General features: G+C 39.4%; 2 protein-coding genes across 2 annotated transcripts in view; one reads left to right on the top strand and one right to left on the bottom strand.

Annotated features, from left to right (window-relative positions):
- LOC130885468 (aldo-keto reductase family 1 member C13-like) overlaps nucleotides 1-23,254 on the bottom strand; it is a 288,678-nt gene that overhangs the window by 204,886 nt on the left and 60,538 nt on the right. The window lies entirely within an intron of this gene.
- On the top strand, nucleotides 3,528-22,515 carry LOC130885476 (aldo-keto reductase family 1 member C15-like). The gene is made up of 10 exons (XM_057786979.1): nucleotides 3,528-3,547; nucleotides 5,058-5,199; nucleotides 9,593-9,760; nucleotides 11,057-11,173; nucleotides 11,982-12,059; nucleotides 13,055-13,177; nucleotides 16,072-16,181; nucleotides 18,727-18,892; nucleotides 19,893-19,975; nucleotides 22,286-22,515. Exons 2-10 carry the CDS (start codon nucleotides 5,113-5,115, stop codon nucleotides 22,326-22,328), a joined length of 975 nt encoding a protein of 324 aa, XP_057642962.1. The 5' UTR covers nucleotides 3,528-3,547; nucleotides 5,058-5,112; the 3' UTR covers nucleotides 22,329-22,515.

The raw sequence follows: 23,254 nt of genomic DNA, 5'->3' as shown, positions 1-23,254 counted from the left end.
CATTGCTAAGAACATGTGAGCAGGTGAGCACTGAGAGACAGTAGAAGGATTTGTTTTTAAAGCCATGTAAAAGAATGCCATAATATACATCATTTCTTTCCATTTAGCAGAACGGTGGCAAAAGTTAGCTAGTTCCCGTAGAATATCGGGGTCAAAAGACCCGCAAGATGGCCATTTAAAGTTCCCCTGTAGGCCGTAGGAAGGCCACCTCTTAGAACAAAGGCGGATGAGTGTAGATAATTTAACAGAAGGAATTAAGGCGTGGGGCTGTAGAGCTTCCAACAGCTGTCCCAGAGGAGAGGAAGGGGGAATTGGTTTTGAAGACTTAGCGCCCATGGCTAGAACCGTGAAAATATCCGCAGAAGGCACCCGAAGATGCTCCGAACACAGTTGCTCTGGACACAGGCGTCAGAGTACCCAGGGGACCGTGCTAGGGGCTAGCTGACCCAGTCCTAGTTTTCGACGGGAGACGGGGGTCTCGGCTAGGAGGGGACAGTTAAGCCCGAAGGCTGCCCGTTGCAGCCGAAACGAACACCCAGGCCCTGTGAAAAGGCGTCCGATTTCACAGGGGGGGTGGTAGGACCTTGGCTGAGCCGAATTCAGCCAAGGTCGGGCCGCACCGTAGCGGCGGGCCGCACCATAGCGGCGGTCACGATGAAGAGAAGAAAGAAAAGGAATGAAACAGAGGACAGAGAACCAAAAGCCCCGGGCTTTTGGGCGCGGATAAAAACAGGTCTAGCCTAGGGCGGAAGGTCGGGGGAAGAGGGGGGTTAGCAACCACACCCAGGACACGCCAGAGGAAGCCGGGAGCTCGGCCGGCCTCCTCCAGGTGAGAGGGGATGGTTAGCCAGCCCAGGTAAACTCACGAATTAGCTGCTGACGGTTGGAGAGGGAGGGCCGTGTCGAGATGGCTGGAACACGTGGAGTGGTCGCAGGTCGTCCGGTTCTGACCTTGTCCCGAGGGAGGCCCCGAGCTCCAGGAGGCGCCAAAACCCAGAGCCGAGGCCTCAGGTGAGGGCCCCGGGGCGCGAAGGTCCCCGAGCAGACAGCACCAATGTTATTATTTTTTATGCGGGGGGTGTTGTTCGGGAGGGGGAGACACGAGACGCGCAGGGTTGGGGAAGGAGAGACGAGACACGCGGGGTCCCACGTGGGTAAACTTTAATGGGGGAGGGTAACATACAAGGAACGGGAGTGAAGAGACGAAAGGGAAAAAGGAGGGGAGAGCGAGAGGGGAGAGAGAGAGAGAGAGCGGGTTGGAACGCCCATTTTTAAAGGGCTCTGGGCATTTTGGGGTTTGTAGTCCACTTGGAGACTGTATTTTCTGCGCATGTGTGGCCTTGTCTCCAAAGGAACAACAACCCTGATGATAGTTTTGTATCTTAAAAAGTAAGTCTGGTGTAATTATCATGGGCTGTTGTAGGGAGCTGCGGGCTGTGTTCCTGCTGCCCCAGCTCCTGGTCGCCTGGCTAGCTTATGCCCCAAAATAACAACACACAAACTGTATTCTTTTAAACACTGCTTGGCCCATTAGCTTTAGCCCTTTCTGGCTAATTCTCATATCCCGATCAACCCATCTCTAATAAACTGTGTAGCACCAGTCTTACCGGGAAAGATTCAGCATGTCTGACCTGCCAGCTTGCTTCATCATGTCTGGCTCTGAGAGGAGCTGCCCTGCATCTGCGCTCACTTCCTCTTCCTCCCAGCATTCTGTTCTGTTTATTCCACCCACCTGTGTTCTAACCTATGAGGGCCAAGCAGTTTCTTTTTTGATTAACCAATGACCTTCCTCCATCAATGGGCAGATTGTCACAACTAGCTTTTCTGTTTAGGAGCCGAAAATAAGGAGATCAAGGAAAAAAATCTATGGTCCAGTTTTCCCCACCCAACAGAAAGGAATACCTAATTCAGGACCTGCTGTAGTTATTCTAGTCAGTGTTGCCACTCTGCACTGCAGGGTGCCATTCTGCCTCCAGAGATTCTGGAACAGTCAAAGAGGCCCTGCTGAGGTGACTAGGATGACTGCCACTCTCTGCTGTTTAAATCCTGTGTGCTTTGGAGCTGAGATACAGACTAAACATTTGACTGTTTTAGTCTCTGGGATGCATAACTCAGTTTGATTAAAATATTGCACCTGAAACCTAAGACCTAAGCTTTCCCTCAAGGAAAGAAAGACTCAAAATAAAAAAATGAGCCGGGCAGTGATGGCGCATGCCTTTAATCCCAGCACTCGGGAGGCAGAGACAGGCGGATCTCTGTGAGTTCAAGGCCAGCCTGGTCTACAAGAGCTAGTTCCAGGACAGGAACCAAAAAAAGCTATAGAGAAACCCTGTCTCAAAAAATCAAATAAATAAATAAATAAAATGAAAAATAAAAAAATTAAAAAAATGACTAAAACCCCTCTTCAGTTAAGAAAGGGGGCAGCCTAAGGGTTTAAAGGCTGCTGAAACTGGTATTTGATAATAGCAATGCCATTGTACTCTTACCTGAAATGACCTGATATTTGTAACAACATATAAGATGTTGAGAAAAGTTGATATTGACCAATAACGCTAAAAATTATGGTACTGACTAGATGATATTTGTAACTGCATATAAGATGTTGAAAAAAGTTGGTTTTGATGGAGTAAGGTCATTGGTTAATTAATAAAAAAACTTCTTGGCCCTCATAGGTTAGAACATAGGTGGGTGGAGTAAACAGAACAGAATACTGGGAGGAAGAGGAAGTGAGCTCAGATGCAGGGCAGCTCCTCTCAGAGACAGACACCATGAAGCTCATCGCCAAGGCAGACGCCATGAAGCTCCAACCCAGGATGGACGTAGGCTAGAATCTTCCCGGTAAGCACACCTTGGGGTGCTACACAGATTATTAGAAATGGGCTAAATTATTACGTGAGAATTAGCCAAGAAGAGGCTAGATATAATGGGCCAAGCAGTGTTTAAAAGAATACAGTTTGTGTGTTGTTACTTCGGGGCATAAGCTAGCCAGACGGCCCAGGAGCTGGGGCGGCAGGAACGCAGCCCACAGCTCCCACAACAGGTGTTGACCAATAATGCTAAAAATCACTGTACTAACCTGATAATATTTGTAATTGCATATAAGATGTTGAGAAAATTTGGTATTGATCAATAATGCTGAATTATGGTACTGCCCTGCTGATATTTGTAACTGCTTATAAGATGTTGGTAAAAGTCTGACACACCCTGTAAATGTTGGGATTTAATGCATATGTTAAAAATTTTAAATTTTGATACAATGTAAAGGATTTAAGAGGTGCTCTAAACTAGCTGAAAAAAACATTTTCAACTCAAGTGAATCTCTTCTTTTTTAAATAGGAGACTATAGCCTTTGTGAGCATGATTATTCATAAAGCATTTTAATTTATCCTAACAAAAAAGTATGGGTCCAAAACACAGAGCCCAAAAGTATCTGTTCCCATAATCTCTTTTTATCACAGAGGTCAGCAGTCAATGATGGGTTTCAAGTCTCTCCTTTCAAGAAAGCCTAAGACTGGAAGTTATAAATATGCCTGACCTCCTATGACAGGTAATTTTGGGTAAATGGAAAGGGATTTGCCAAAGGCAGGCATGACCTTCTGCCCTGGTGCAGAAGCACAAGTTTTTATTTTAAAATTATTAAGAGAGAGTAAATTGGGGGGCAATATTATACAGGCCACATAATTCTGCATTGAATTGGCAGCCAAGCTCTCAAGACACAATAGCAACTGAGGTATGAAAAGCACTTTCAGACTGGCTGTCTCCTGAGGTCAGAATATGCTGATGTTGTTCTGTTCCTTCTTTGTAATTATGAGGACCACCTGGGAAGAGGTGTTAATCCAAGCTAGTGACAGGGCTTCAGAGGTGACTTCAGTCCTACCACCCTGGAAACAGAATGCTAATGAAAATAAATGCAAGTAATCTTCAGGATTTGAATGAACCCTGAGACACCCTTCTGATATTGCTGTGTGAGGGGTGTCTCAATTATTCCTCCGCCTTCACGCTGGTCCAGAGAGATAGTTTATGTTGGGGTTGGACTCTGACATAAAACTTATTAAAGAAGTAAAATAGAGAGAATCTGAATTTTGAGTGAAACTTTAACACATGGAATAAGAAAATTAGATAACTAAGTTGAAAGTGAATATTCCAAAGGAATTTTGTTGTCTGTGTGCTTGGGTTTAATGGATTTGCTGTGGGTCCCCAGCAGCTTCCTGTGTGGTGGAGACCACGTGGCAGATCCACAAGCCAAGGTGGCTGGTCCCTAACCATGTGGCAGCTGCCTGGTCCCCAGTGAGCTGTTGTGGGCAGGTGGCAGGTGGGAGACACAGATACTGTAAGTCTCTGGGACTGCTGAGGACCCAAAAGCAGCCAGTCCCAGAGACCACATGGCAGGGAAGGTGTCTGGTCCCCGGCAGCGACAACAGGTGGTGGGTGGGAGAAACAGAGATAGACACACCATACAGAATGAAATTGAACATTTTTTACTGTCATGGTGGGGAAAGAAAAGGGGAAAAGGGAGGAGAGAGAGAAAGAGAGAGGAGAGAAAAGGAGTAAGGGGAGAAGTGGGGAGAGGCAGAAGCTGCCTCTTTGAGAGAGGGACAGGAAGAGAGAGAGTGAGGCTGAGACTACAAGCAGGAAGGAAGTGGGCATGACTTGCCTCTTAAAGAGACAAAACATTACATTGGGTACAGATATCAAGCTTTATTTGAGAAAATTTATGAAGTACTTTTGTTAAGACTTATAAAACAAATACAGGGTGAGGAAATTAACTAAGGTTCTTATCAGAATTCATGTTTAGAAATGAACACCCTGATGATAGTTTTGCATCTTATAAAGTAAGTCTGGTGTAATTATCAGGGGCAGATTGTCAAAGCTACCTTTTTTGTTTAGGGGCTGAAAATCAAACATCTTTTAATACATAAGCTTTCTGGGTGTGTTTGTTGTAGAGACATAAAGGGTTTATAAGAAAGGCCATGGACTCACTCCAACCATGGAGCTGTTGCGTGGCCCCGCCTGTCTTGACAGATATAAATAGTGTTAGAGGTATGCCTTTTATTTAGCTCAGGTTACTTAGGAAGAAGAGACAAGAGTCAGACTTGTTGGGCTGTGGACACCATGGATCTCAAACATAATTGTTCAGTGAAGCTGAATGATGGAAACTTGATGCCAGTGCTTGGATTTGGCACGTTTGCTCCAGATCATGTAAGTGGGACTCTAGCAAACTAAAGCATTAGATATCTGGAAGTGCATTCAGAAGGCAGGAGACCTGCACCTGGTGGATGATTCACCTGGGCTTCCCTTTCCCTGTCTACAATTTACTTCTGTTCATGCTTGAGAATGAGTATTGGTACCTGCTGAGATGCCAAGATGTTAGGTCTGTAGATTTGGAGGTTAAGGATTTTGTAGGCAGATTATGTCATTATTGTTATTAACATTGTTTCCTGACAAATCTCAATGCTTGCTGTATATTTAAGTAATTACATCTGTAAGTATAATGAATCCTTGATATAAGTATTCTTATTAATTTTTAACTTTTTATCATCTAAAGCTCAGGTTTCTTCTGCATTCTAGTCTTGGTTAGAAATCCCTGTGGGCAATGGATAGAAGAGAAAATGGCTAACAATAGGGTCATTGGACTTCAGCTTTGGTATGAGTTTTTTGGAAGAAGATGTGTTTGTTAAAGAATATCAAGTATTTGAAAAAATTTTAAAATTTCATACAGGTACACAATGTGTTTCATTTTCTGCATCACTCATTCCATATCTCCAACTATGCTTAGACTCTCACATCTCTTTCCCAACTTCATTTCTTTTTTCAACTTCCTCCTCCTCCTCCCTCTCTTCCTTCTCTCTCTCTCTTTAAATAACCCACTAAAATCATTAATACTGACTATATGCACTTGAATATGAGGCCTTCCACAAGAACATGGCCAACCTACTTATGGCCACATGTCTGAAGTGAATGGATTTTCTATTTCCCGGAAGTCATTAACTTTCAGTAGCAGTTTTTTTTAGGAGCAGAGGAGAAAGGGGAACAAGGTCTTGTCAGCCCATTTTCAGTCTGCATTGCAGTGTTGACTGGATTGATATTGTGGAGGGTTTCTGCAGACAATGATAGCTGCTATCAGCTCATGAATACAAGCATCCATCCCATACAGAAGATACTGTTGTATAAATTTTCCTGTTTCGTGATCTCTGTTTCTTACACTCTTTCCTCCTCCTCTTCCATGTCATTCCCTTAGCCTCTTGAAGAAAGGGTAAGCTATAGAAGTTCCATTTATGGGTGAGCCCATCACTGACACCTGTTCTCTGGTCAGAAACAGTTGTGGGTCCTGGTATTAGTCATTGTCTATGGCAAAAAAAAATCTTTGATGAAGACCGAGAGAGGCACTAATCTATGAGCATAAAGATAAATATTTACAATGTAAGTCCAACTTTTAAAAAATGTCTCTGAGAATCTACAATAATTTCATTCATAAGTTAGTGTTGAAGACTTGCAAAATATAAAGTAACAAGGGAATGGGATCATACTTCTTACCTAACTTATTATGTACACACCCAATAAGTCATTGTAGTGAACTGAAATTGTTAAATGCTAGTCACAGGTAATAGAAGCATTGGGTGGCTTGGGAAGGATTGTCTCCAAATGAGAAGGATCAATATATTCAATGTTGGTTGAAGAATGACAAAGTATTAGTATTGAACAGAACCAGTTTGTTTTAATTGACATTTGGTACTGTAGTTAAAGACAGACTTGTATCTTAGGAAACAAAACAAAAACATTCTTACATAATGCTTTCACTTGTAAAAGTAAATGTAATACATGCCATTGAGAAATAGAAAGGAATAAACAGAAGCTTCTTTTGCAATCTAGTAGGAGTTTTTATTCTGAACTTGATTCCTACTCAATGAATGACCTCCCTATGGGGTCACTTCTGTAAGAAAAGCCTGCTCCATTTTATGCTTTGTGATAATCTTTGTCTACCTAAGTGTTCTGGGAGCAATACAAACACAGGATATCTGATTAAATCAGATTTAATTATTAAACTATACACTGATTGAAATTTGAGGAAATTTTGTAAATATTATTATCTTGACTGGCACCCAGCAGCAGCTTACTAAGGTGTGGTACTTTTTCTAGTAACAATAACTGGTCAGAAGAGTAGTTATCAGCTCTCTGGGCATCTGCTACATGTAGATACTCTCACTCTGGATTTCTGGATATGAATTTAACATTCTACCCTTCAATCTTCCTACTTCTGATGCAGACGAAGGGACAGACTCATGTAAACTTCCAGCATGTAACATTAGTGGATCAATTTTTGTCAGTAAAAATAAGCATTAAAATCAATAAAGTAGTATTTAAACTAGAAAGGACTAATACATATTTTACTTGTCTAGAGTATCATCTATGATGGCTATACTTTTGATTTTGAATGAGTGATTCATTAAATATATGCAAGAAAAGTAAAAGTAGAAATTATGAGGGGCAAACAGAGAAATGCAGAAGATATAAAGCAAAACAATAAATTAGGGGCTGCCGGTCGATGGTGGCGCACGCCTTTAATCCCAGCACTCGGGAGGCAGAGGCAGGCGGATCTCTGTGAGTTTGAGACCAGCCTGGTCTACAGAGCTAGTTCCAGGACAGGCTCCAAAGCCACAGAGAAACCCTGTCTCGAAAAAAAAACCAAAAAAAAAAAAAAAATTAGGGGCTGAAAAACATCTAGTAGAAACTGTAAGAACCCCATTGAGGTAACCAGATGGAATTATCCAGTTAAATGTACATCCTGGGCAGAATGAAGAATCTCCTTGGGTGAGGGTTCCAAGTAACTGAAAAACTAGCATCAGAGAGAGTTGACATCAATAAATTTGGATGCTCACTGTATCCAGCAAAAACTAACTGTGAAAACTGAGGCAGTAAATTGGAATTCCTTATTTAGCTCTCTCTCCCTATGAATCAGCTTCCTGTGGGACAACTTTCTTCTTCTTCTTCTTCTTCTTCTTCTTCTTCTTCTTCTTCTTCTTCTTCTTCTTCTTCTTCTTCTTCTTCTTCTTCTTCTTCTTCTTCTTTTCTCCTTCTCCTTCTCCATCTCCTTATTCTTCTCCTTCTCCTCATCCTACTACTTCTCCTCCTTCACCATCTCCTTCTGTTGTTTCTGCTTCCTCTCCTCCTCTTCTCCTTCCTCATGCTGTAGCATTTTCATATCATGAGATAAATAACAATCACCTCTGTTGGGAATGATTAATATTCTGTTTTTAGGAATGTTTTCAATGCTGTTCGCTGATTGAGATTTTCTTTTTCCCGGTACAAAGCCAGAGGGTCAACCTGACCCAGAGCAGAGAGTTTTCAAGGACAATTGACATAAACATGTTTGGGTCTGAAGTTGGTGGAGAGGAAAATCTGCTTCTAGAGTCAGCTTCTCAATGAGCTTTAACAGCCTATGACAATTTACCAACATTGTGCACAATATATATTTTTGCATATGCATATTAAAGCAATCCTGGTAAATTCTGTCACTCTTGATAATTAACCAATTTAGTGTTCATGATCAAGCTTCTAATTGTCATTAAAAATCATCCTGTGAATTATAGAAGTCTGCAAATTCTAAATATACATTTCCGTGTGGTTTTCACAACAAAATAGAGGCATTTGAAGCATAGTTGAAAAGCTGTTAAGATGAGGGTAATGAGGAGGAAGATGATAATGATTTTGATTAAAACAAGGTCTCATGGTCCTGTGCTTACCATGAACTTACTATGTCGATAAGGATGAACTTGACCATCTGATCTTCCTGCCTCTCCATCTCCCAAGTGCTAGGATTGTAGGTGTGAGCTATCCCATCCACTTCTCATACTTTCTTGTGTAAGGACTGTCTCCTTCATTTCTTCCAGAAACCTCATGGAAGAAGGGAAGCCACTGTGTTCAAGGAAAAATGCCTAGTACACCCTGACTTCTCTTAGGACTGCAGAGGGAGGTGGAGTGGGAGGGAAATAGGAGGAGGTGGAAATTTTTAATAAATATATAAATTTTAAAAATTTAAAAAAATGCCTAGTACTCAAGAGCCTAACATAGTATTGGGCTAGAAGGCAGCACTCAGTAAATGCTTAATGCATAATGCTGAATGCAGAGACCTGCAAAATGAAGGGAATAAAAGAATCTTGAGTTAACTGAAGAATTATTTGGGCAAAATTGAGAGCAATGGGAAATAGGAACTAATTTTCATTCATCACCTCACAAATACCTATGTATATGTACACCAGTCCTATATACTGAGGGCCTTAGAATTTTTCTCCCAGTATGCTGCTTTCCTGCTAGCTAGTTCCTTCCAACTGATCTTTATTGAATGAAACTTGCATTGACATGCTTCATAAGAATCTCACATCACTAATTTATTCAATCAAGATTTAGAAGTTAATCCTTCTGTAGTCTGTGTCTCCAGATAGGTTGTAAATCTATTATTAAGTTTGTATCATTAAACAAGATCAACCATAGGGCTGGCTGCAACTCGCAAAAAATAAAAAATGTAATGAGGATATAAACGACTTTTTTCCCTGAGTTTGTCACATCTCCAACTTTTCCTACTCTTGTCTTATAGACTCCAAAGAGCGAGGCTAATGAGGCCACCAAAATAGCCATTGATATAGGTTTCCGTCACATAGATGCTGCATACTTCTACCAAAATGAGGAAGAAGTTGGACAGGCTCTCCGAGACAAGATGGCTGATGGAACTGTGAAGAGGGAGGATTTATTCTACACCACCAAGGTGAGCACTTTTGGACAGAATGGCTGAAAGCCATTGTCAACTCCGATATCTTAATAAGGAAGAAGACACCACCTCCTTGGTCTCAGATTGAATCATGACTTTATTGCAAAGCCACATTATAGAAACATATAGAAGAATCATCAACCAACAAGATGACTCAGTGGGTAAAGATACAGGCTGTCATGGCTCTTAACCTCTTATCCCTGGCAAGTACATGGTAGAAAAGAAATGATTCCTTATATCCTATTATCCTATTCCTACATGTGTGGTATCTGTGTACATGCACTGTTGGTCTCTCTTTCTCTCTCTCTCTCTAACACACACACACAAAAAAAAAAACCACTATAAATAAAAAAATTAAAAATAAAGTCTTGTTTTGTCCCCAAAATATCATAAATGTGGGATACAGATACTCAGTATCTCTGAATATCAGAGGTTGTCCAGATACAAAGTAAGGACACAGTTCTGTTGGATAATCTGGCCTCTCTGGGCCCTGAGTAACTAATTCTTCTGTAGATTCTTAAGTAAGGTTGAGAATACTGTTCACGAAAGGAAAAATCCTTTTCTGAAATCTGCACTGAATGGAATGGTATTTGTAACATTTCCTCAGGTGGAAAGGCAGCCTGCCAGTGTGATTCCATCTGAGCTGAGGTCTCTACAGATGTCTCCTACCTATGTTTACATTGGTGACAGCTTGTTTTTAGATGGGATCTTTTAGAATTGGTTCTGGATTTGCTAAGAACAGTAAATCCTTTGTCTACTTTACTGCTGTTTATTCAATTACTTGGAAGCCTCACCCAAGAGGATACATCATCACTCTGCCAAGGATAGACTTTTAACTGGGAAATTCCATCTGGCTACCTCAATGGGGTGAGGTTTTCTACTAGATGTTGCTCAGCTCCATGATTTAATGTTTTGCTATATATCTTCTCTCTATTTGTCCCACATCCAACTCAACATTTCTTGACTTTTTCGAGACCAAAACTTATAGTTCTTGAAGCGTTGAATTTGGTTGTTTTCTGAATTCTGCTCATTCTTCTCACATTGTCATCACTCAAGTAAATCTCAGTATTCTATTGAGGATGTGATCTATGATGAATAACATAAATTTGAGTAGTGTTCTGCAGAATTTCTGGGAAAAGTTGGGTGAGGGAAAAATCATGATACAAATTGTATGAAAAAATTTTAATAAAAATACATAAAAACTTAGCTCCAGATGCTCTTTGCTTAGCTGAGACCACCATAGCACATGTCAATCATTTCACCACAATGTGTGATTCTGTTTGGAAACTGTAGATTTGGACGACTTTCCTTAGACCAGAGTTGGTTTGTCAGTGCCTGGAGAGATCACTGAAGAAACTTGGGTTGGATTATGTAGATCTCTGTATTATTCATGCACCGATTGCTATGAAGGTAACTTTTGGATTGTTATTCCCTAGATATGTTATGTCAGGCCAATGAGATTTTTTCTGGGTTTTTACTCTGCATGATACATCAATCTGAGATGAACTGAATGGGTAAGTGATTATGAAACTGTGTGACAGCTGAGAGATACCACAGGCAAGACTTCTTAAAATGCTCATCCTCCAGGCTTCAGGAAGGTTGAAGTTCAACGACTTCACTCCTTCTATCATCAGCATGTCCCCGGTTGTGGAGACTTCTGAGACTCCAGGGGAAGTCTCTATCTCATCAGGGCATGTTCTCGCCTATGTCTATCTCTCACTCTAGGACACAGGGATCTATATTTGGTTAACCAACATCTGGGCATCTTTGGGTCTCATGGCTTCATTTTTTTTTATTATGGTACAGGTTTGCTGATCAGATCTGATAGATTCATTGACTCAGAATTGAGTCATCATAAAGTGCAACAGAAGCTCATGATTAATAGCAAAAGTGCTATCTTTTACATTATTCTGTCATTGGGATATGGAAATCCAATGGGAAGAGTCCTCATAGTTGGTGAGATTCAGTCCTTCTTTCCCAAGGAAGAAAAGTGTTAGCAATCAAGGGGAAAATATTCTGGTATAATCTATTAGATAATTTCACTATTTTTCTCCATAGTCTCATCTTAAAGACATACATGCTTACATGTATGTGCACTCTCTCACACACAGAGTGATTAATACTATCTCCTGAGTGCTGGATGAGTAAGTTCATTTGCCACTAGAAGTAGATTATTAGAGAAAGTTTTGTTAACTTTCCTTTTCTCTCTTCATTCTAGCCTGGAGAGGAACTTGTGCCTAAGGATGCCAGTGGAAAAATTATTTTAGATGTAGTGGACATTCGTGATACATGGGAGGTATGTATGTAGGCAATAAGCACTGTGTGGCAAGAGAGGAACCAATTAATAAAGAATTAGAAGAGATGGATTTTGTTTCATTAACTGACAAGTCTAAGGCATATCATAATGCCTAGTCTTATAATACCTTACTATTCTGTGTTCAGCTGATATCTCTGGGAGTCCTGCTCATTCCTGTAGGAGAATGGATGAGGAGTGGATATAGGGGAGAGGGAATGAGGAGGAGGAATGGGAGGAGTGGTGGTACAGGGAACTGTGGTAGGGATATAACACATGAGAGAAGAATAAACCACAACAGCAACAACCACCACAATCCCTTCTCTGTCTTTCTGTAATCTCATCTATAGAGGAAGAGTTGAGAGGGGCTGAGTTTAATTTTAATCTCAGCTATGATTTGAGGTAGACATTTCTTTGCCTCCTAGATCCCATTAACAATATAAGCTATATGAAGGGAATCAACTGAAAGACACTCAAGAAGGGTTACAATACTATTCCAGGACACATAAACACGTCTTTGGAGAAGTGTAATCTGCCTCAGCGCAGAGCAGGTTGTGATAGAGAATGAATCTTGCCTGTATACAATTTTTCAACAATAAAGGGAAAATGTAACAGTACATTTTACCTAGCACAAGATCCTAGTATTCTTTTCGTTGACTATGACGGCATTTATTGAAGAACCATTATAATGCTGGCATGAAAACAGATGCCACTGACGAGGGTGGGGAAGGTAAGGGGAGACTTATACGTACTTGCTGTTCTCAATGTGCATGTAAATGAATGAGCAGACAAATGTGTATTCATTGCAAGTGAGTACCTTAGGCAAGGCTGTATTCAAGTGTCAACATTGTATTGAAATTGTAACCAAAATTATGTAAGTAAATGAAGTTATTATGTAAGCAACTGAAATTATTATGTAATTGTTCAAAAAAGCCCAAGGAGAATCTCCAAAGGGCAGAGTACAAATAGGACTAACTACATACTTTCTTCCTCCACAGGCACTGGAGAAGTGTAAAGACTTAGGTTTAACCAAGTCCATCGGGGTGTCCAATTTCAACCGCAAACAGCTGGAATTGATTCTGAACAAACCAGGGCTAAAGTACAAGCCCACTTGCAATCAGGTGAGCTCTAGTTCACCTGGGCTGTGCCTTACCTTCTGTTCTTCACAAACTTCTTCCTTCCTCGATACTCCCCAAATCTCTGTTTCAAACCAACTATTTAGGTTATAGCTATTTTAACTGAGACAGGAAATATCAATTATGGCTCACATTGACTAGAACGGAAAAAACAAGACAGGGGAAGGCAGTTTTATTGACTGAAATCACAACTCTTAGATGGAATACCACTGCTCAGTAACACTCACAATGTGTGCTGTACTGAAAATCATATAAAATCTTTAAAAAAAACTTGATTGAAATAAAGCAGAGCAAAATTGTCTTCCTCCTGCATTGTTCTCATGGCACCCTAGACAGTTTTTGTTTGTTTCTTTCCTAAATTTATAATGAAAAATTTATTTAATAACTTTCAAAGACTTTTAACCTTTGTAGAATTTAAAGCTACAAACGCGCTGAGAATTGTGTGAGTACAACTTCCTTCATCTGCGCCCATCAACACACTCAAGCAATAATTTCTCTTCTCTACAAATTTGTCATATACATACTATTTGAAGTTTTAAGGCACATATCATACAGTTTTAGCCCATATTTTAAAATAATTAACAAGGCTTGAACACTGTTAAGACACCTACACTTTCAGCAAAGATTGATATCACTAAATATCTTGAGTGTCAAAGTATAATCACATCTTTTTATTTTCATGGTGTCTGGGATTGAACCAGAGGCCTCACACACAGTAGGCAAATGCTCTAACACTAAGTTTTAGCTTGTGATCTGTAATGAATTATTTTGAGGTAGGCTTTCTCTGAATGATCTAGTTGACCTTGAAATTTTAATCTTCCTGCCTTACTCTCCTTAGTAGATAAGTGTTTGTCACTATACCCTGTTACACATTGACACATTGTTTTATTTTTGTATTTATTTATTATTTGTTTTAAGACAGGTTTTTTTATTGTTTTTAGTGATATATATTTTTTCTCTGCTCCCCTCCCTTCTTTCCCACTCCCTCTTCTGACCTCTCCCATGATTCCCACACTCCCAATTTACTCAGAAGATATTGACTTTTTGTACTTCCAATGTAGATTAGATTCATGTATGTTTTTCTTACAGTCCTCATTGTCTTCTAGGTTCTCTGTGGTTGTGAATTGTATGCTGCTTTTCTTTGCTTTATGTCTAAAATCCACTTATGAGTGAGCACATGTTATATTTGTCTTTCTGGGTCTGGATTTACTTCATTTAGTATGATGTTTCCTAGAGTCATTCATTTGCATGCAAATTTCAAGATGTCATTATTTTTTCTGCTGTGTAGTATTCTTTTGTGTAAATGTACCACACATTTTCTTTATCCATTCTTGATTGAGGGACATTTAGATTGTTTCCAGTCTCTGAGTATGGCAAATAATGCTTCTATAAACATAGTTGAGCACATGTCCTTGTGGTATAATTGAGCATCCTTTGGGTATATACCTAAAAGTGATATTGCTGGGACTTGAGGTAGATTGTTTCCTAATTTTCTGAGAAATCATCATACTGATTTCCAAAGAGGCTGTACCAATTTGCACTCCCACCACCAATGGAGGAGTGTTCCATTTACCCCACAACCTCTTCAGCATAAGCTGTCATCAATGTTTTTGGTCTTGGTCATTCTTATGGGTCATTGGACATTCATAAGATGGAATCTCAGAGTTGTTTGGATTTGTGATTCTCTGATAGCTAAGAATGTTGAGATTGCTTTATGTGCCTTTCAGCAATTTTATATTTCTTTCTTGAGAGTTCTCTGCTTACTTAAGACAGGGTATTCTTGTGTAGCTTTGTAGCCTGTCTTTGAACTTGCTCTGTGGCGCAGAATGGCCTTGAACTCACAGAGATCTGCTTACCTCTGTCTCCTGGGTGCTGGGATAAAAGGCATGTACCCCACTACTCTGCTATCCCCCGCTACCACACCTTGCTTTTGTTTTAGAGCAAATTGATTCAAAGTAGAGAGGTAAAATGGCCAAACATTTCCACTGGGTGGTGTGTCTATGAAGTTTTTCTTGAAATCAGTGGATTCATTCTCTTACATGCATATGCCCTTTCCATCCTTACTCCTTCATTTCCCTTCTCCCTATCCTTTGTTCTCACTTACTCTCTTTCTCCTTCGATCTGTTTATGAAAGAAATCAAGCAACTTATCCTGTTAAAGGTCCCCACATGATAGGGGAAACTAGTCACTGATCACTGTGATAGTTTGGTAGGTTGCTTTTGAATTTCTTATACATTGAGGATCAGAGCAAAAGGCTTGATAACAGAAGACGAAAGTAATGTGAGTTCCTAAAGCTTAAAAGGCATGGCATTTCCCCATCCAGTGTGGCCACTCCTGTTTATCTTTCTCCCCTCCTTTTTTCCCCTTGGACATCTGGTCCTACTACAAGGCTTCCACTTCTTCCCTCTCCAAGGGCAAAAGCTTGCAGTCTTCTAACAATGGCTATACCCAGTCCTTGCTCTAACAGGCTATAGCTTCATTCTAGAAACTGACAGCCGGGCAGTGGTGACGCACGCCTTTAATTCCAGCACTCGGGAGGCAGAGGCAGGCGGATCTCTGTGAGTTCGAGGCCAGCCTGGTCTACAAGAGCTAGTTCCAGGACAGGAACCAAAACCACAGAGAAACCCTGTCTCGAAAAAAAAATCCAAAAAAAAAAGAGAGAGAGAAAGAAAAGAAACTGACAGAGACTGCAAGTTAGAAATGGGAGATTTTAATCTTAAAATACTAATAAAAGGACAGAAGAAAGTATTTCAGGGAACTTTGAAACACATTGCACTGAAGTCAGTATAGAAGTAAATCTGCCCTCAAGACACTTTTAAAATCTGCATGACCTTGTTGGCTCATACATTCTAATACCGTATTGTTTTGGAAATTTACAGGTAGAATGTCACCCATATCTCAACCAGAGCAAACTCCTGGAGTTCTGCAAGTCCAAAGACATTGTTCTAGTTGCCTACAGTGCCCTGGGATCCCACAGAGACCCAAACTGGTAATGAGACCATTGGACTTTATTTCCTTATGTCAATAATTCCACATTGACAAACATTAACTTTTAACCTTGTGGAAAAGTTCAACTATGAAGAAACAATTTCAACAGTGCAGAAGTTCCTATGCACCAGGGTTGAACATCAGGCTTCACAGTGGTCTTTTATTCTTGCTTTATCTGTCTACCTGTTTGCAGCACTAATAAGCATAGTTCTAAAAATAGATTTTAAGGCCCAGTTTACAGAGTTGAGACTACATATATCCTAGCAATGCCATTTTGACAAGTGGGTAGAATGTAAAACCCACATTCATATCCTTTCTAGAAACTTTCTTATTTCTGCAATATTTAATGTTTAATTTAGGAGGGACTTAGAACCATCTTCCCTCATAAAATCAGCTAATGTTATACAGAAACCCAAAAGAGAATTCCCAGAAGAAAACATGACATCTTTCTAAGTGGTGATATTGACTTGCAGGGTATCTAACCTGTTACAAGAGATTTTTCAAAGTTTATATGCAGCTGAATTCATGAATTTATAGTTGTATGTGCATTGATATATTAAAATTCCATAGGCTTATGAAAATAGTACTGCTATTACATTTATCAGTGAATTCTGAGTTCTGTTTGTAGACTCAGAGACAGTAGATTTGCATATGCCCACACTGGTTGATTTTTTTCTTTCTTTTTTTTTGGTTAACTTGACACTTGACACATGCCTAGACTTATCTGGTAGGAGGAAATTATAACTAAAAAAAATTAGTTATAATAATAACTATATTGCCTCTATAAGATTGACCAATAGGCAAGTCTGTGTGATATTGTTTTTATTAACTATTGGATGTATGAGGGCCCAGCCCACTGTGGGTGGGGCCACCATTGTGGTCCAGAGCTGTATATGAGAACAAGTTGAACAAGGCAGTGGCCACCTTCCTCAATGGCCTCTGCTTCAGCTCCTGCTATGAACCACTTTGAGGGTGGACTGTGATGGGAAGTGTAAGATGAGATAAGCCCTCTCCTTCCTAGGCTGTGTTTGTCATGATGCTTTATCATAGCATTAGAAACCATAACTAAGACAGAGCATAAGAAAGAAGACATTTTGGTGACTATCAAAGACATTATCTTGTCCTGAGCTTAGCCTTATTTGTAAAACCTTGATTTTCTTAAGTAAACAAAATAAAACAGATGTTAATCAATAATAATAATAAATAGCCTTTTGTATGCCTTTCAGGTTCTTATTACTTCTGAGACAGTTTCGCCACTTCTCAGACTATTAGATTTTGTACTGTTCATTTGTTCTAGAGAAGTTTTGCCTTTTCTTCAGGAGTGCTGTATTTTTGGTTAAGGAGAATGGATTAAATTAGGATCATGCCATGTAGAGCAGGCTGTCTTCAAACTCATGAATGGGGACCTCCTGCTTCCGTCTCCCAAGTGCTAGGATTGCAGACTTATGCTCCAATGCCTATCTGGAATTCACATGTCTATGCTTTTTTTTTTTTGGCCTGTGTCATCACAATTACCTGAGCTCATGTAATTTTATAGCAATTCTCCTGAATTATTTCCTTCCTTCCTCTCCCTCCCTCTCTATCTCTTTGTCTTTTTTCTTTCTTTTCCTTCCTTCCTTCCTTCCTTCTTTTCTTTTCCTTTCCAGACTTTTAGTTATCAATTAATGGTAGCTTGAAATTATCAATGGAAAAATTTTAGAAATATGCAATTCTTAATTTGAAATTGCGTATTATTCTAAGTAACTTGATGAAATCACATGCTGTCTGGGACAAGGATTACCCCTTTTCAGTGTATCTTCACCAAATCTACTCCATGTTAACTAGTCACGTGTTCATCGTTTAGTTTATCAGGACAACCATCATAGCATGGCAGGGCTTGCATTTAAGGAACTTTTATTTTACTTATTGATGTCTCAAAAGCATAAGAATAGGAGTGCTTGAATCGTGAATAGGGCAAAAAGAGGCACTTACTTCATTTAAAAATGGGCAAATTCTCATCTTAATGAAAGAGAAAATTTATACACTGAGATTTCTAAGATCCATGATAAGAGTGAATCTTCTATCCTGAAATTGTCAAGAAGAAAAAGGAAATTCATGCTAGCTTTGTATACCATCAAATATAAGATTCAATTGTTCATCAAATATAACTTGGAAAAAGTATATATATATATATATATATATATATACACACACAAACATATATATATATATATATATATATATATATATATATACATACATATTTATAGTACACTTTGGGAACAGTGCTATTCCCAGTCCCTCTGAGGATAAAAGGAAGTTTCTGTATTTCTACTATATTTTACTATATGGATACTTATTGTACACAGTATTTATCTTCCCATCTTCTGATGGATAACTTAGTTGTTTATAATTGCTACAATAAAAAATAAATGCCTGTGAATACTCACAAAATTCTGCTTTAATTATACTATATTGTACTTCTCAAAGGTCTGAGAATATAGGTAAGGGGGCAACATATTCCAGATTTGTTATCTCTGTTAGTTTATGTCTGAATTTTTTTTCAGGGTAAGCAGTGATAGCCCATATCTTCTGGAGGAACCCATCTTAAAGACCATTGCCAAGAAACACAACAGAACTCCAGGCCAGATTGCCCTGCGCTACCAGATACAGAGGGGTGTGGTGGTTTTGGCCAAGAGCTTCAATGAGAAGAGAATCAAAGAGAACTTCGAGGTAAAGGCCCAGGGACATTTCTCCAGAATGAGTCCTGGGGGGGGGGGGGCGATTTCCCTCAAATGGGAACACTTGCTATTTATTTGCTCCCATGCATTGCTGCCCCCCACCACCACTTGTGTGATACAGACAGCAGCTTGAAAAGGCAGAAGAAAAATCCTTCAGTGAAAACCTGGTTTTCCTCCATACTAGTTTTGCCTTTCACAATTTCTGTAACAAACTTATTGTATCTCCATTACTTCAGTTGGTTGTGGGAGTCTTTTCAGATGGCAAAGAACTTTAAATAACTTCATTTCTATTTTTTGTATTCTATGCTTTTTGAATCCCTATTTGTACTAAGGACTACAATTTGGATTAAGATTAAATCCAAATACGACTACTTGCTGGTTAATTTACTGCACTATTCCAATACATTTTTGCTTTTTTTTTTTTTAACTTCCATAGTTCTAGTCATGGGTCTGTGTGTGTTTTCCATTAACTTACAATTATTTAGTTATATACTGGCATGCTTTCTGTGGTATGGGATGTTATATATGGCAATTTCCCCTTTAATCACTGGTGTTTCTCTATGAAGAATAGGAGCTACATAAATTTATAGACTGACCTTATGAAGAAATCAATGATTAAAGTTATTCCTTAACTGCTTTCTCATATGTGTACTAGCTAGTATCTCATTTCAGTCAGGGATTTTTTCATTTGTTTTGTTTAGAATCCCATATGGTTAAAAATTTACCCTATATTTAGTTTCTGTATGTATGTGTGCCTGAGGGCACACTCACAAGCACTCAAAGTAAGAAAGAAAGGGGAAAGGAAGAGCCTGCCATATTCAGCCAAAAGTTGTGAGACCCAGGCCATCTGGAGGCTAATGGTGAATAAAATTCTTCTCTTAAAGCCACCCTTGGTGCTATCACCCTTATATTTTCAGGTAGAGAGACGCTTCAATGGCTTATTTATTTATTTATTATTTTTAATTTTTTTCTGAATCTGCCTTTCTTTCTAGGTGTTTGATTTTGAATTGACCCCAGAAGACATGAAAGTGATTAATGGCCTCAACAGAAATTTTCGATATGTTAAATTGTCATTGTAAGTAATCCCACTAGACTGCTTTATGGGTTATTTCCTTTTTGAAACATGGAGGTGAGCCATGATGATGTTCTAGAGGATCCAAGAAATTATCAGTTTAGCTAAGTATTTGCTTTTGAATGAGTGAGTTTAATATATATATATGTGTGTGTGTGTGTGTGTGTGTGTGTGTGTCTGTATGTGTGTGTGTCTGCGTGTCTGTGTGTTTGTGTGTGTAAAATAATAACTGGTGACAGATAAAAAGGTTGCAAACATAATTAAATTGTGCACTCAAAATATCCAGAAATGGACTGAGACAGCAACTTTAAAACAACCAGCCGTAGTTCTCAATAGAGAGGGTCTCAAATAGAGAATAGGGTCTACTCAGGTGAGGCTTCTAGGTAAAAGAGCACATGACAGCAGAAAGGTTGTATTAATAAATTTGATGCTTACAAACATTCAGCAAAGTCCAACTGGGAAAGTTGAGGCGGTTCCTAATAGACAGTCTTGAGCAGAGAAGAGTGAACCCCTAGGGTGAGGATTCCAAGTCAAAAAACCCCAGAAGAGAGAGAGATAACATTATCCAAATGGGTGTTTATAACATCCCGTAGAGACCTGGAAATACGAAGATCTACCAGTGACTGGTGGTGAGGAATTGAAGTCAAATTCAAGATTCAACAGAACCAGGGACTCTAAGATCAAGAATGCCTTTATACTGCCATTCTGTGAAGTTTTCTTTATTATGGAAAGCTCAGAGTTCAAAGGAGGGGGAGGGAAATGATGGAAAACATTCAGATTATTTCTTATCACTAGAAGTGCTCAAGAGACTGGAGATCTCTTGACTGGAGGGAGTTGTTTGAATAATGCCTTTGAGCACACAAAGCTGCACAGCTAATAAGGGGAGGGGACACATCTTACCCTTGACATTCCTTGGCAGGTGGAAGGCATTCTCCTCTTGGGAGTAAACAAAGTGCTATGGGAACAGAGTTCACACAGCAGAACAGTATATCATTATATGCAGGTCACAGGGGAAGATGAAGCAGTTCCCATGGCTAAACTTCCAGCTTCTTTTTCCCATGGCAGGCAATTTACATTATGGAAAGCTGTCACTGCTCTAAAAGCATGATGTTTTCACTCTTGGGCTGTTTACTGCTTTCTTCATTCCCTGTCAGAGGTTTTTTTTTTTTTTTTTTTTGTGGAGGGGGGGAATCCCAACCCTAGACAAGGGGCCTTGGTGGATACATTGAGACAAAAATACTTTGGGTCTTAAATGCAGGAAGTGGCAACTCTGCTTCCAGAGCCAGCTTTTCAGTGATCTGAAACAACACAGGAAAGTATTTTAATACAGTGTCATTGCAGAAGACCCACCTGATTTTCAGAATAGGTTTGCAACAAAGGAAGGCATCCCTATGGACCTCAGAAGAGAGAAATTCCTTCTGAAGTTCAGATATGCAGTGAGACTCAAGACAACCCCATTTCAAAACTGGCCAATCTGGGATTGGAGACAGGTTGGTTCATCACTTCCCAAGCCAAAAAAACAGGCATGATAGCCTAAACCATTATTCTTAGCCCCTGGGAGACAGAAACAGGAGGATGAGAAGTTTAAAGTCATCCTTGATACACAGTGAGTTCAACTGAAACACAGAATCCTTGTGACCTTGTCCCCCCAAATGGTCAAAGTTGCCTCACTGTGAACTGATATTAAAGAATACACTATGACATATGGCCAAAACAAATGTCTTCAGGGTTCACCTGCCCATTAGACTCAGAGAGCAGACTATCTACGGCTCATGATATAGGAAGAGGCCCATGAAAATACTTTCTCATTAGTGTTTATTGTAATCCAAAGAAATAAAAGAGAATTCAATAATAATGAATGCACAGCTATGCATCAAGACTATTTTAACTTTGTTTCCACTAAAACCTATTCTAACTTTATACTAAAGCAGTATAACATGTACTTTGAATAATATTTGTGGAAGATGGACTCTCAAAGGTGATATGAATAAGTCCTAGGGAAAACATCATTCTCTTTCAGCTTCCTCCTCTCGGTGTCCACTGACATCTCCCCTGGAACAGTCCTTTACCAAGCTACATCACAGGTGTCCTCTGACCTCCACAAGCATGTCTTGACACACAGACAATCATAATAAAATTCTAAGAAGAAAATAATGAAATCAGTTGATCCACAACCTTAATTGCTGATGTATTCCATTGTATTTAGCAAGACAGGGTCCACTGAAGATTTTGTGGGTTCAGATCATGAGTGTCCTTATTTTGTCAATCATAAGTGTCAGTCGTGAACAACCAGTGTTTCTTCTTCTCTTTCAGTGCGGTGGATCACCCTTACTATCCATTTTTAGAAGAATATTGAGCATGAGCTGTTAAATATTACAGAGACTCTCCTCCCTCCAGACAATGTGTATCTGTATTTGGTGGAGTAGTTGAGAAGCAGGATTCCTGCCTCCGTGTGTTTGTCAAATGTTACAAAAATCTCAAGTGTTTTTCCTGATGATTATAAAATAACGCACAAGTTACAGAGAATTCATAAAGTAAAAAGAAATATTTGATGTAGCTTTTTTTATTTTTTACGTAATTTCATGACTTCATTGTTATTTACAAAATTAGAATCAATTTCAACACATGGATCATATACTTTTAAATGTATTGTTTACAAATTATCAAACTTTATTCAAGAATTTTAGAGCACCTTTCTGGTTGTAAGGAATAGGTCTTACTAACTTATTTGATTTCTTATTTATCAAAGCTGGTTTGGCAGTGGCATGCATTCCTTTTTTTATTCCCTAGCAAAATTTTCTTGAATATCTGTTTTTCCTCCAGGCATTGCTTTATAATAAATTAGGAAAATTTAGTCTAAGTTTGCATATAAATATTTTTAAGTGGGGAGTTTTGGTGAGATAAATGGAGTAAGGGAAGATAAGGGAGAGAGAAAGAGAAGGAGAAAGAAAAAGAGAATTAGATGCAGAGAGAGAAAAAACATTTTGAGTATGAAAGCCTACTGGAAAAAGTAGGCTAATAACCAAATAAAACCTGAAGTATTCAATAAAAAGTGGGGAGGGTGGGATGGGGAGGGGGTGGACTGGAGAAGGCTCAGCGGGTAAGAGGGTATACTGTTCTTGCAATGTGGTTCCTAGCACACATGTTGGCACTGCACAATTGCATGTAACTCTGCTTTCAGGACATCTAAGTCCATCTTTTGGCCTCTTTGGGCACACATATTCATGTGCACTTACCTTCCCCCCCAAGATATACACATAATTAAAAAGCAAAAATAAGACT

This window comes from Chionomys nivalis, chromosome 13, assembly GCF_950005125.1.
Source record: "Chionomys nivalis chromosome 13, mChiNiv1.1, whole genome shotgun sequence".
NCBI classification, from domain to species: Eukaryota; Metazoa; Chordata; class Mammalia; order Rodentia; family Cricetidae; genus Chionomys; species Chionomys nivalis.
The sequence above is the reverse complement of the archived record's forward strand: the minus strand, read 5'-3'. Positions and strand labels throughout refer to the sequence as shown.